The following is a 12,500-nucleotide window of genomic DNA, read 5'->3' as shown; positions in this document are numbered from 1 at the left end:
CCATCGAAGATAACCTGGATTTTTCTCTTATTTAAAAATGATTTAATTATGTTAAGTATTCGTCCAGTAAAAACTATTTTAAAAGATTGAGTAATGTAGAATAATTTTGATTAAATCCAGAATATCTGAGGAGTTTACAGTAAGGAAGCATTCTACATTATCGAAGGACGAAAGTGGTTGCAATTTGATTGTTTTCTTAGATTGCCTGGTTCTGTCGTTTTCTCATTGTTCTAATTGTGTAGCGTGACCGCCTCTGGGAGCGGTAGAGCTCTCGATTGGGGGTGATTAAGATCCCCGAAACACTGAGTAAGGCCGAGCAACTATGCTGGTATTAACTGTTAAGCATTATTGGGTGCCTTGGTAGCTGCGGGTAACCTGGCTGAAAGGAAGAGTTAAATTATGAATTTATTGTGTTTTGTAAAATAGGCATATAGTTTTTATTGTTGGGGAAAAGTGACAAATTCGATGGCATTTTGACATCACGAGATCGTTAGAACTTAAACCTGCGAAAATTCACTGATTCACCAGCACACACGCCTTAGATCGAGAGTTCCTCGGAATGACGTGCTGATTGGTGATTCGTCTAGTAAGCGACCCTACCTATGCTATCACCTTCCAATATAAGCGAATGCTCACGCCAGAAATCAGTGAGTTGAACTGGATCTCGAGAGAATTTAACACTAATCAGAGAGAAGCCGTCGCACCTTCCCTTTTCTCGACCGTCGCCACCACAAAACACGAAGAGTAAGATTTAATAGTGTGTTTTGTAAGAAATTAACATTGGACATTATATATAAGTTTAAATTTTGTAAATTTGAGTTGAATGAACTTCTAGAATAGAGATATCTGAGTTTGTCTTGCTTTTGTGTGCATGAAATCTCTTCACTCCAGCGTGACACGGAATATCAACCGAAGGTGACATCGACGCTGATACGGACCAATCAGATACCGCTGTGCCGAGAGAACTGCGAAAGACGATCACGATCCGTGTGTGAGGGTTCATACCTGTTACCAGCGACCCTGAAAGGTCACAGTTGGTGACCTGGAATAAGGAACCCGTTCACAATTGTCAGTAATATTGACTTTAGACTGAATAAAAAATAAGGTTTGGTTTATTGTATGTGAGAAGATAAAATTCACACAAGTAGTCTTTCCGGTGTTGTGGCTTACTTTCTATAGCCAGTATTATATTATTATATCACTATTGATAAAAAGCTAAGAGGTAGAGCTGCAATATCAATCAAAAACAGTAACCAGACAAGCTGTCAAACTTTATTCTTTAATCTGTTAGAGCAAGAGCATTCCAGTCTAGCCAAGTTACAAAAAAATGTTTTTAAGTTACCCAAATAAAAAGAAATAGATAATAGGACGAGGTTTGTTGTTCTAGTCAGGTACCAAGGTCAGACACTTTGTGTTTGAATTGTTCCTGTTGTTACCTCTGTACTTAGATAATAGACAAAGAATAAGTGCATGCAATCCTAGGTTTGCAATAGATCTAGTTTCTAAGCCAATATTGAAATATTTAAACCTCCAAATGCTGGCAGACCAATAAGGTATAATAAAAACATAATTCGTTTAAAATTACACACAGGAAAGGGAACCTGACGACCAAAGAGACTGACGGCATGCCTGAATGAGTGACAACCAAACAGACACATTTTGTTGCTTAGGATCAATAAAAGATTATTTTGGTAAAATTCTAATGTTAAAACGTAATTTTAAATACATTTAAAAAATATTTTTCTGAAAATTGTTTTCAAAACCTTTTTGTAAATATTGGTTATAATATATTTGTTTCGGTTGTTTATAAATGTTGTTTACATAACGAAATTTTGTAAAGAAAGAATATATTTTTCATCTTTTATAAATCTCAAATATTTACAAAACAAAATGATTTTAAAATATAACTCGGTAATTGTTTAGGTAATTAAGAAAACTTTATGCAACTAAATCCCCATCTACATATATAAAAGCGAAAATGTGTGTATGTATGTTTGCATGTATGTATGTATGTATGTATGTATGTATGTGTGTTTTTATGTCTCGAAAAAGCTTTCGACACGGGTCACGGATTTTCACGAGATCGGTATCATTTTAAAGATCCAATCTTCGCCCGACAAATATCGGAAAATTGGTCAAAAACATTAATTTCTTCACCCTAAAATCATCAGTTTTCTACAGGGAGAGGTAAGCAAAAACCGTCCTCTCATGACAAGTTCGCTTCTACGCATGCGTCATACGACGTCGGAACATGATTTACTTTAAATATTAAAAAAACAGACACAATTTCGTCGACGTCGTCTTAGCTCAGTTGCTTAGAGCGCAGCCTTATTATCTAAAGGTTTTGGGTTGGAATCGTGGTGTGAGATGTCTTTTTTTTTTCGAGTTTTTACATTTCAATATTGAAACAGGGGGATTTAAGCCATTTTCACGTGTGTTTTTTTTTTGGGGGGGGGTATTTTAAAGATTTTTTAACGAAGTTTTAACGTTCGGGTTTCTGTGTCGCGTTTTCTTTTTTGTTTTTCCCATTTTTACATTTAACATCGTTCGTTTGCCTTACGTTAGTTCTTTTTTGCATTTTTTTCGATATATTTACTTCCCTTATTCTTATGTTTTGATTAACACCCCACCCCCGCCCGAGCACACACACCTCGAAACAGCCGGGCAACGCCGGGTACCCCCAGGGTTTTTTAAGCCATTTTTCACGTGTTTTTTCTGTTTTTATTTTTCAGATTTTTTAAAGAAGATTTTACGTTCGTTTTTCTGTTTTCTTTTTCGCGTTTTCTTTTTTTTTGTTTGTCCGATTTTTACACTTAACATCGTTCGTTTGCCGTACGTTAGTTTTTTTGGGTTTTTTTTTCGATTTTTTAAGCTTTAAAATATTTACTTCGCTTATTCTTATGTTTTGATTAACACCCCGAGCACACACACACCTCCAAACACCCGGGCAACGCCAGGTACCCCCCGCTAGTTTATAATAAAAACAATTGACGATGGTAAAGTTACAAATACGTATGTTTGACGTATTGTCTTCTTAACTGGAAGTAAACATTGGAGCTGTTTTAAAGCAAACGCGTCCTTTTAGGAATTGGTCATTCTGGCGTGGCCCGAATCAATTTGGTAATACAAAAACACCTTCTGATAAACTCGGGGTTACCTAAAACACGTAGGAAAGAGCAACTGACAGTCCAAACCACTTACGGCTTCATATTTTCCATTTTTGCTCCATTCAGAATAGGCTTGCACCATTTCTTCTTTACTGATTCCTTTTTTGTGTGCCTTGAAATTACTGGCATAAGCAGTTTGATCTTCAATTGATTTGTCCTTTGTGTAATCAAGTGCCGCTGAGTTTTCATCCATAATTGTATCTACAAGTAAACATTACAAGTAGATATTAGCATTTTGATAAAGAAAAACTAATTTAAAAAACTAAAAATGAAGAAACTTTTCCAAATGAGTTGTAGAGTATTTGTCTTCATTACCTTTCATTTATTACATTATTTATTAATACTTACCCTATTTTCCGTGCATTTTGTGTTTATTACTATTCTATTAACATCAAAATGGCTCAATTATTTAAATTGATAACTTAATTAAATTAATTATATAGAGAGTAAGGGTTCGAACATAGCTATTTGTGTGCCTAATTTACATAACAATTTATAAGTAATTCATGTTTGATGTAATTCATTTCTAATTTGGTTTTCCTTTTTCTTTTACATGTATATAACACTTTTGCAAATATTACAAGTATTTAGAAGTTTAATAAAAATTATTACTTACCAACACTTTTCTCTAAATATTATTATACAAATGTAAAGCTAAAAAATTTCGTTTCATTTTATCCTGGATTTATCGGTGAATGCTCCGAAGAACTGCAAGCACTTGTACTCCCTCGACGTAAATACGCCCGACAAACCCGAAAAGCAGCAAAATCCAACTCCTTCACAGTTGAGATCACTAGATGTAAGAGAGCCTTCTACTCCAGTAGTTTCTTCTCCACAACAGCTAGACTTTGGAATTTCCTTCCGGGTTCCTGCTTCCCCAACTGTACTGATATGCAGAAGTTCAAGTGTAACATGAACCGACATCTTGCTCCCCAACTCCCCACATAGTACCTCTGTAGCTTATGCCCCTGATAGTAGCCCCCTACATCAAAGTGGCAATGTGCCTTGTTTGGGGTTAAATGTAATTTAAAAAAATTAAATGGAAAAATTTTACAATATAATGAGGATTTCTAATCTTTTCTTGACTTGAAGTAGGCAAAGAAATTATAAAGCGATTATATAAAAATGTACGTAGATATTTTAAAATATTGAGAGGACGAGATATGATATGTAATCTATCCCAGGTTTCCCTGGCATGTTAAAATTTATTATTTTGCTGTGAACATTGGTTGGTGCAAAAGAGTTCAAGGGTTGAGGTTGATGCATGTCAAACGCTATAGCTAGGGTTCACGGTGGCATTTTAAATAGGTCATTCGGTTCGTGTGAAATAAACGTTAAAAAAAAGAAACAGAGAGTGCAGGAAAGATGAGAGGAAAATATCTTTTTTCTTCCCATGCAAGTTCAGTCTGGTTTCCGATTTTGCGCGGAACAGACGAGTCGAGATTTAGCGCAAAAATGCGTCGAAAAGAGAAACGAAAAAAGCTTGAGTCAACAATACGATAGTTTCCCCAGTTCTTTCCTCGACGAAATAAAGCAATCCGTGCCAGAAAATCGGCGTCATATTTTCAGGTTAGATGTTCCTTACAGCTCATCGACCAGTGATCCGAAGAATCGATCACAGAAGACCAAGACAGAATAAAGGAATGGTGAACTTTATTGCGTATATATGCACACACACACACACACACACACACACACACACACACACACACACACACACGAGATGTATCCAAATTACATACATAGATGCAGACAAAGAGACACACGAAATAAGATATACGTGCAACAGACAAAATCTCCTCCAGCACGTTACAGATACATATATGAAAATATATATTCATACACATATATGCACATATATAAAAAAAAATATACACACATATACACTTGTGCCCGATATTATTCATACCCCCCCTTGAAAATTGAGTTTATTAGGTGTAACTTTGTAAGAATTTATTGTTTACGTCCATATTGATACATATTCTTAATAAACCTCTTCTAATCATTTTCGTCATTTGTAAATCTCGGGATACTTGTAATAAAAGAAATATACAGCTATTTATAAAATCTGCAATGTTCAAAAATAATCATACCCCCTTATTTTTTCAGTATTAATCGAGTTTCTGACTGTTTGTTTCCTATTTGATTCTTATTTTGAATGCTTTTATACAACCTTTGATTAATTTCATTTCGATTTTTGCATTTTTCAGAAATTAAAATGATATCAACTGAAAACCAATAAAAGAATAAAAATTATTAGAATGGGGAAGAAAAAAGAGCTTAGTAATGATCTTAGGACTAAAATTGTGAAATCACATAAGGATGGTTTAGGTTACAAGTCAATTTCCAAGAAATTTGAGGTCCCTACAGCAACAGTACAGAGCATCATCAAAAAATTCCAGAGCCACCACACAACAAACAACTTGATTGGTAGAGGAAGGAAAAGGAAACTGTCTGCTGGAGCCACCAGGAATATTGTAAGAAGTGTTAATGCAAATCCAACCACCACTACTAAGGACATTTTAGAAAATCTGGAGTCTTCTGGCATAAAAATATCAAGGCAAACATTTCAAAGGACTCTGCATAAAAATGGTCTGAAAGGAAGAAGACCAAGAAGGACTCCATTGCACACCGGAAAACACCTTGCAGCACGTCTAAAGTTTGCTAGGACCCATGTAAATTCTCCAGAGTCCGTTTTCACAAGTATTTTGTGGACTGACGAAACAAAAATTGAATTGTTTGGCCATATGGATGCTTCTTACGTTTGGAGGAAGAAAGGAGAAGCTTACAACCCAAAGAACACCATACCCACGGTGAAACATGGTGGTGGTAGCCTAATGTTTTTGGGCTCCTTTTCGGCTAGTGGTCCAGGTAGTTTGGTCAAGATAGATGGAACCATGAAGAAGGAGCAATATTTGGAGATACTCCAGAAAAACATTAGACAGGATGCGGAGAAGCTCCATTTAGGACCAAACTGGGTCCTTCAACAGGATAATGATCCAAAACATACTGCCAAAACAGTCAAGAAATGGTTTGAGGATAATCAAATTAATGTTTTGGAATGGCCTAGCCAGAGTCCCGCCCTGAACCCTATCGAAAACCTCTGGCACATATTCAAAACTGAGGTTAAAAAGCGGAAAACTAGAAATTTGAGGGATTTGGAGAACTACTGCATTGAAGAATGGTCAAAAATCAGTGTTGATGCTTGTAAAAACCTTGTTGATAAATATCCAAAACGGTATCAGGCAGTTATTAAGAATAAAGGGCATGCTATTGACTATTAGTAAGAGAGGTATGAATAATTTTGAACTAGTGCCATTATTGTTTTTCTTTGTATAATGTTTCAACCTTGCCTAATTTATTGATTTGTTGAGTTAAAATTAAATGCTTATGCTTGATTTATTGTTTGAAATCCCTTTAATATTGTCTACCTTCTGGTTTGAGCAATATTCTTATAGAAATCTAAAAGATCCGAGGGGTATGAATAATATCGGGCACAAGTGTATATATATACACCACATACATATATGTATATATGCATATACATCTATATATATTAACATATATATATATATATATATACATATACCTATATATACATATGTATGCGTGTATATAAATATATATATAAATATACACAGCACTGTTTCGCTTAAAGATGGCGTAATAAAGGGAAAACGGTAATTTCTTTCTCAGCTATCTGATTTTGTAATCATGCTCGAATACATTTATTTTATTTTAAATTCGATAAGTGCTTTTTCTTAAGGGCAAACTTAATTCATTGATTGGTATAATAATTAAATAAAATTAATTCATTGATTGGTATAATAATTAAATCAATTATTTTGCGCTACGAAACGGGTGCTGTCAAATATTGAGCATGTCAAACATACTGAAAAGAAGATGGTCAATGTCTTTAAATTTGATATATAGACTTTTGTCATTTATATATATATATATATATATATATATATATATGTGTGTGTGTGTGTGTGTGTGTGTGTGTGTTTTATTCACTTTTTTACCCCAAACAAGTCTCAGTACCACTTTGATGTAGGAGGCTACTATCGAAGACAAGTTGCAGGGATACTATGGAGGGAGATGAGCAGAAAGATGTCTGTTTACACTATACTTGAACTTCTGCATGTCAGTACAGTTGGGAAAGCATAATTCCGGAAGTTCCAAATGTAGTAGTTCTGGGAAAGAAACTATTGGAGAAGCAGGCTTTCTTAAATCTCGGGATATCTGCTGTGTAGGGGTGGAATTTTGCTGCCTTTTGAGTTTACGTCGCAGGGGGTACAAGTGCTTGTAGTTTGTCAGAACATCCACCATTAATATATATAAAATGGATTTAGAAATTCCAACGAAAGAAAGATGTCTATTAAAATAAGGGAGTAGTCACCAACAATGTGTATTTTTTAACATTATTTTATTATTCCGTGTCTTGGTTTTTCATTGAGAATTATGTTTGGATCATTGTAATAATGTTTTTAAGTCATTGAAATCGTTTTTACGCGCGTTTGAGACGTTCTGTGAAGCGTCCTTGTCAGAAATTATTTTCAAATGTGTTGGAGATGTAAAAATGGCGATTTTCCTAGTTCATTTGAAGTGTTTCCAAGGAGTGGAGGCTTGTAAGTGTTTATTATTCATTGGCATGTTCAATTTTTATTACTCTTTTATTGGGCTTGTCGAGGCCGCTGACCTGGCTGTAGTCACTCTCTCTTTCTTCTAGTGTTTTTTCTTTTCCTTTATGGTGGGGTAGGGTGTGTGTGTGTATGTGTGTGCGCGCGTGTGTGTGTGCGTGTGTGTGTTTGCTTTTATTGGTTTGAGAATGTGTATACTGTTTTATAGTATTATTAGGTTATTTGTTTCCTTAGGAAGGTGACTGTGATTCGAGGTCGTTACTAATGTGCATGTGTGAGGAGGGGGGGCAGCTCTTCTGAAATAAGGGTAGTGGTGCTTTCATTCTATTTTGATATTTATTTTTTTGGATTCTTAGATTTTAGTATTGTGATTTTTCGTTTTAGTCTTTTCGGGTATTCCTTATATTATGTTTGTTTAGAAAGAGGGGTGTATTTAATATATGTATTGGGGATTTTTTAATGTTTCTATTTATTTGTCTCCCAATGTGGGTATTGCCAGACCCAGGATCGGTTCCTAGTGTGGGGAAGATATTGTTCCCCAGAGGGGGGCAATTGGAGGGGGTATAGGTGTGGGAGGGGGATGATAGAAGGGATGATAGTTGTTTCAGTCATGAGGGGGTTCTCCTCCACTGACTGAGGAGGGAGCGAGGTGTTGGAACAGATATTATACTATGGTTTTAGGTGTTTCCTAGTGTTGTTGGTTTCGAGGTTAAGTAGGGTTGGTATTGTTCAGTGTGTTGTATTAGAGATAGGGGTGTTATGTCTGTGTGTGGTTGTATGCGCACACGTGTGTGTGTTTTAATGTGTCGGTTCTGATTTATGCCTGGGTGTGTATATGTGTAAGTGTATGGATGTGCATGCGAGTGTACCTTGCATTTCATGTTTTTGTGTGATGATATTATTAGGCTCTGTTCAGTCCAGGAGTGAATCTGGTGATGAAGTTTTTTCCTGTGTAAGTAAATAAAAATAATTGTCTGTTTGGAAGATTGGCATTATTTTGAAGCTGTTTCCACTGCATGTGTGTACGTGTTTTGAAGCATAGAGGTTTCTGTTATCTGCAATTTTGATGTTGCTCTTATGTAAGGCCACTCTATTGCTGAAAGTTTTGGTGGCGCCTATGTAGGATTTGTTGCATCCTAAACAAGGAATACCCGAAAAGACTAAAACGAAAAATCACAATACTAAAATCCAAGAATCCAAAAAATAAATATCAAAATAGAATGAAAGCACCCCTACCCTTATTTCAGAAGAGCTGCCCCCCTCCTCACACATACACATTAGTAACGACCTCGGATCACAGTCATCTTCCTAAGGAAACAAATAACCTTATAATACTATAAAACAGTATACACATTCTCAACACACACACGCACACGCACGCACACACACACATACACACACACATACACCCTACCCCACAAGAAAAAATACTAGAAGAAAGAGAGAGTGACTACAGCCAGGTCAGCGGCCTCGACAAGCCCAATAAAAGAATAATAAAAATTGAACATGCCAATGAATAATAAACACTTACAAGCCTCCACTCCTTGGAAACACTTCAAATGAACTAGGAAAATCGCCATTTTTACATCTCCAACACATTTTGAAAATAATTTCTGACGAGGACGCTTCACAGAACGTCTCAAACGCGCGTAAAAACTATTTCAATGACTTTAAAGCATTATTACAATGATCCAAACATAATTCTCAATGAAAAACCAAGACACGGAATAATAAAATAATGTTAAAAAATACATATTGTTGGTGACTACTCCCTTATTTAAATATATATATATATATATATATATATATATATATATATATATATAAATATATATATATATATAATAATAAAAACGATTTAAAATAAAAGTAAAATAAATCTTTATTATATTATGAAATTGAAAGAAAATGAGAAAAATGGAAGAAAACCCCTTTAGAACCTCGGCATTTCGAAGCTAAATCCTTCTCCTCAGAAGAGAAAAAAGCAGACATCATACAAATATATGGATACACAAACAATAAACGGCTTAGAAACATTTAGATTATAAAAAGTATACATCAGTATTGAATGAAATAATGAGGACAACTAAATAAAAAAGTACCGTTTCAGTGAAGGCGGACTGTATATTAATAAGGGTTTTCACCATAGTTAAGTATCTTTATTTTAATATAATTGTTTCAAGTGGACTTTGTATGCATTGCTGCTACGGGGTAGTATTGACATTTAGGAGTATTGGTGCGTGGTGAAGTTTATTGAATGCTAAGTGTGTTAAATATTGATTGTGGGGTGTATCTTTGTAGTTAAAGGTTAGGAGTTTTAAAACCATTTAAATCAAACGTAAATTATTGTATGTAAGTATAAACCCATTATGATAAGCGTAATTTCTTACCTGGGTAAGGGTTATGAAAAAAAGGGTTATCTTTCTCGGTGGAAGAGACTTCGCAGCGGTATCAAATTTAGTGGGTCAATATAAATTTGTTATCGCTGTGATATGGCTGGAGTATATATGTTCGGGTGGGATACTTTTTACAGCATTGCCAGTCTAATGATGCTTATGGGTCTTGAAAGGAGATCGTATGAGATCGATTAAGTTTAAAATTGGATGCATACATGTTTATTTAAAGGTTATTGGTACATATATAAATATTATGTATTTAACTAGTAGAGTCCATATTTTTTTTTTTTTAGTTTTTAAAGGGGACCTATTAATGTTTGTTATTAATGATAGTTGCGCGTTATGAAGAAGTGTAGGTTATATTTGGATGTGTGATGGAGATTTAATGTAATACGCGTAATTGTAGAGGTTGCTATAAAGAATTATATATTATATGGGAAGATCTTGGGGTGGGGTATGTCTTATGTTATTTTAAAGAATTTGGGGATCTTCAGGTTTATGTATGGTCGGTGTATCAGAAAGTGGCCATTAAAAATGATGATCAGAACTTTAATAATTCAACTCACTATTTTTCGAATCTGATAACTACTTGAAAAATGTAATTCAAACCCTAATTTTTTTTCAATTAAAGGAGCATAGACCAAATTAAAAAAATAACAGGTTTAATTGCAAATTATGCAATATTTGTTTTTTAAAGCGCTTTTCTTTAAAAAAATATAAAGAAAATCAACATATTTTGACTTGCTTATAGATATATGTATATATATATATATAAATGCAAAAAAATCACTTACTTAAAAAATATGCTATTAAATTGGTAGTTCCATTCTTCATTGTTAAGAATTTATCCATATTTATATTTTAAATTCCATGTATTTTTTTTTTAAATAAAAGGATTTTTAAAGCGAGGGTTGTAGAAAATAGTATTTTCGCAACGTGTTTTGCACGAAGCTTTAAAGAGCTGCTGCTGCTAAAATGAAATTTATGAAATACGAATTCGTCCAAGGGACATAAATAATGTTTCTTTTTTATTGCGTGTGTTAAAAAAAATTAATATTTTTCATCCTCCGTAGTTAAAAAGAAAATGCACATTCACTTATAAGTTTTTCCCCATAACAAAAAATCCGCTTCATCGATTAAAAAAATTTTTTTTTTAATGAAATACACGAGTTTTAGACTGATATATTTTAATACTTCTTTATCGACTAAATTTTTTAAAAAATATCTAACAAAAAAAAAAAAAAAAATTCAATGAAATAGAAAAATTTGCTGTCAACATCTGGTATTTACTTGACGATGTAAGCATAACATGAACTTTTATTAAAAAAATCAACGTGTTTTTTTTTTTTGTTTTTTTTTTTAAAAAAAGGTTTTACACTTTGGATTTTACAGATAAATTTCCAAAAAAACAATTTTTTTTAATGGAAATACTTTCTTTATTGATCTTTTATCTTCAATTTGTGATATATAAAACTTTAGCATATGAATTAATTATTAAAATTTTAATAGACATTTCAAAATAGGGGGGGGGTGAATTTGAAAAAAAAAACGTTTTTCTAAAATATTATATTTATTTTATTGGAAAGAGCATAAAATTTCACATTGACCCTGAAAATGATTGTAAATATTGAACCAATAGAAAAATTTTGATAGATTTTTAAAATTTTAAAATTGAAAAATATTTAACTCGTAAAATTCTATTGATTTTATTACGTAAAAAATGGCCGCATGAAGGCACATCGGCATTTTGTAAACATTTTGTAAACACTGTTTTTAAAAAAATAATATTTCTATTATTTTTTCAAAAACTTTAATAGTTTATTTTGGAAGTATATTCCATACAGAAAATAAAGAAATTACGAGTTTTTTTATATTTTATTCGCAGTTTTCTGTTAGGTGTGTAAAAAATCCCTCCAAATTTCTGATACGCCTAATGTATGGGTAAGTATATTGGTGGTTTAAATGATGTTTTTGTTACCCACCTTAACCATTACACATACTTAGATTGATTTAATTTTGTTAAAATTTTAAGTGAAAGGAGGGGGGTCTACATGTTTTTTTTGGGGGAGAAGGCCATTCATTTTGCACGTACCTACATTAAACCATATTCTCAGGTGGATTTTAGCCCTGATCTCTGATGACGACAATACTAAAGAAGTAAAAATAACAATAAAATGAAACAGATCAATGAAATACTATTGCAAAATAAAGCGACGCACAGAAACAAGTTGGACATCGACCGACAGAACCTTTTAAAGGGTAGCGTCGTCGCACTGACGAGCACAGGTGCAAAT

The 12,500-nt window shown here is 33.6% G+C and overlaps 1 protein-coding gene across 3 annotated transcripts in view; it reads right to left on the bottom strand.

The window, feature by feature from the left end:
- The window catches only part of LOC145283480 (methyltransferase-like protein 27), a 72,878-nt gene that overhangs the window by 21,819 nt on the left and 38,559 nt on the right, over positions 1 to 12,500 (bottom strand). For all 3 annotated transcript variants that reach the window (XM_080132298.1, XM_080132297.1, XM_080132296.1), the window contains exon 2: positions 3,202 to 3,368. In XM_080132298.1, coding sequence (XP_079988424.1) covers positions 3,202 to 3,360 — 159 coding nt within the window. In that variant the 5' untranslated portion in view covers positions 3,361 to 3,368. The remainder of the gene's footprint in view (positions 1 to 3,201; positions 3,369 to 12,500) is intronic.

The sequence above is a fragment of the Euprymna scolopes genome, chromosome 8, assembly GCF_053919585.1.
Source record: "Euprymna scolopes isolate OS-2025 chromosome 8, ASM5391958v1, whole genome shotgun sequence".
In the NCBI taxonomy this organism is placed as follows: domain Eukaryota; kingdom Metazoa; phylum Mollusca; class Cephalopoda; order Sepiida; family Sepiolidae; genus Euprymna; species Euprymna scolopes.
This window is presented reverse-complemented; position numbering and strand designations above follow the sequence as displayed.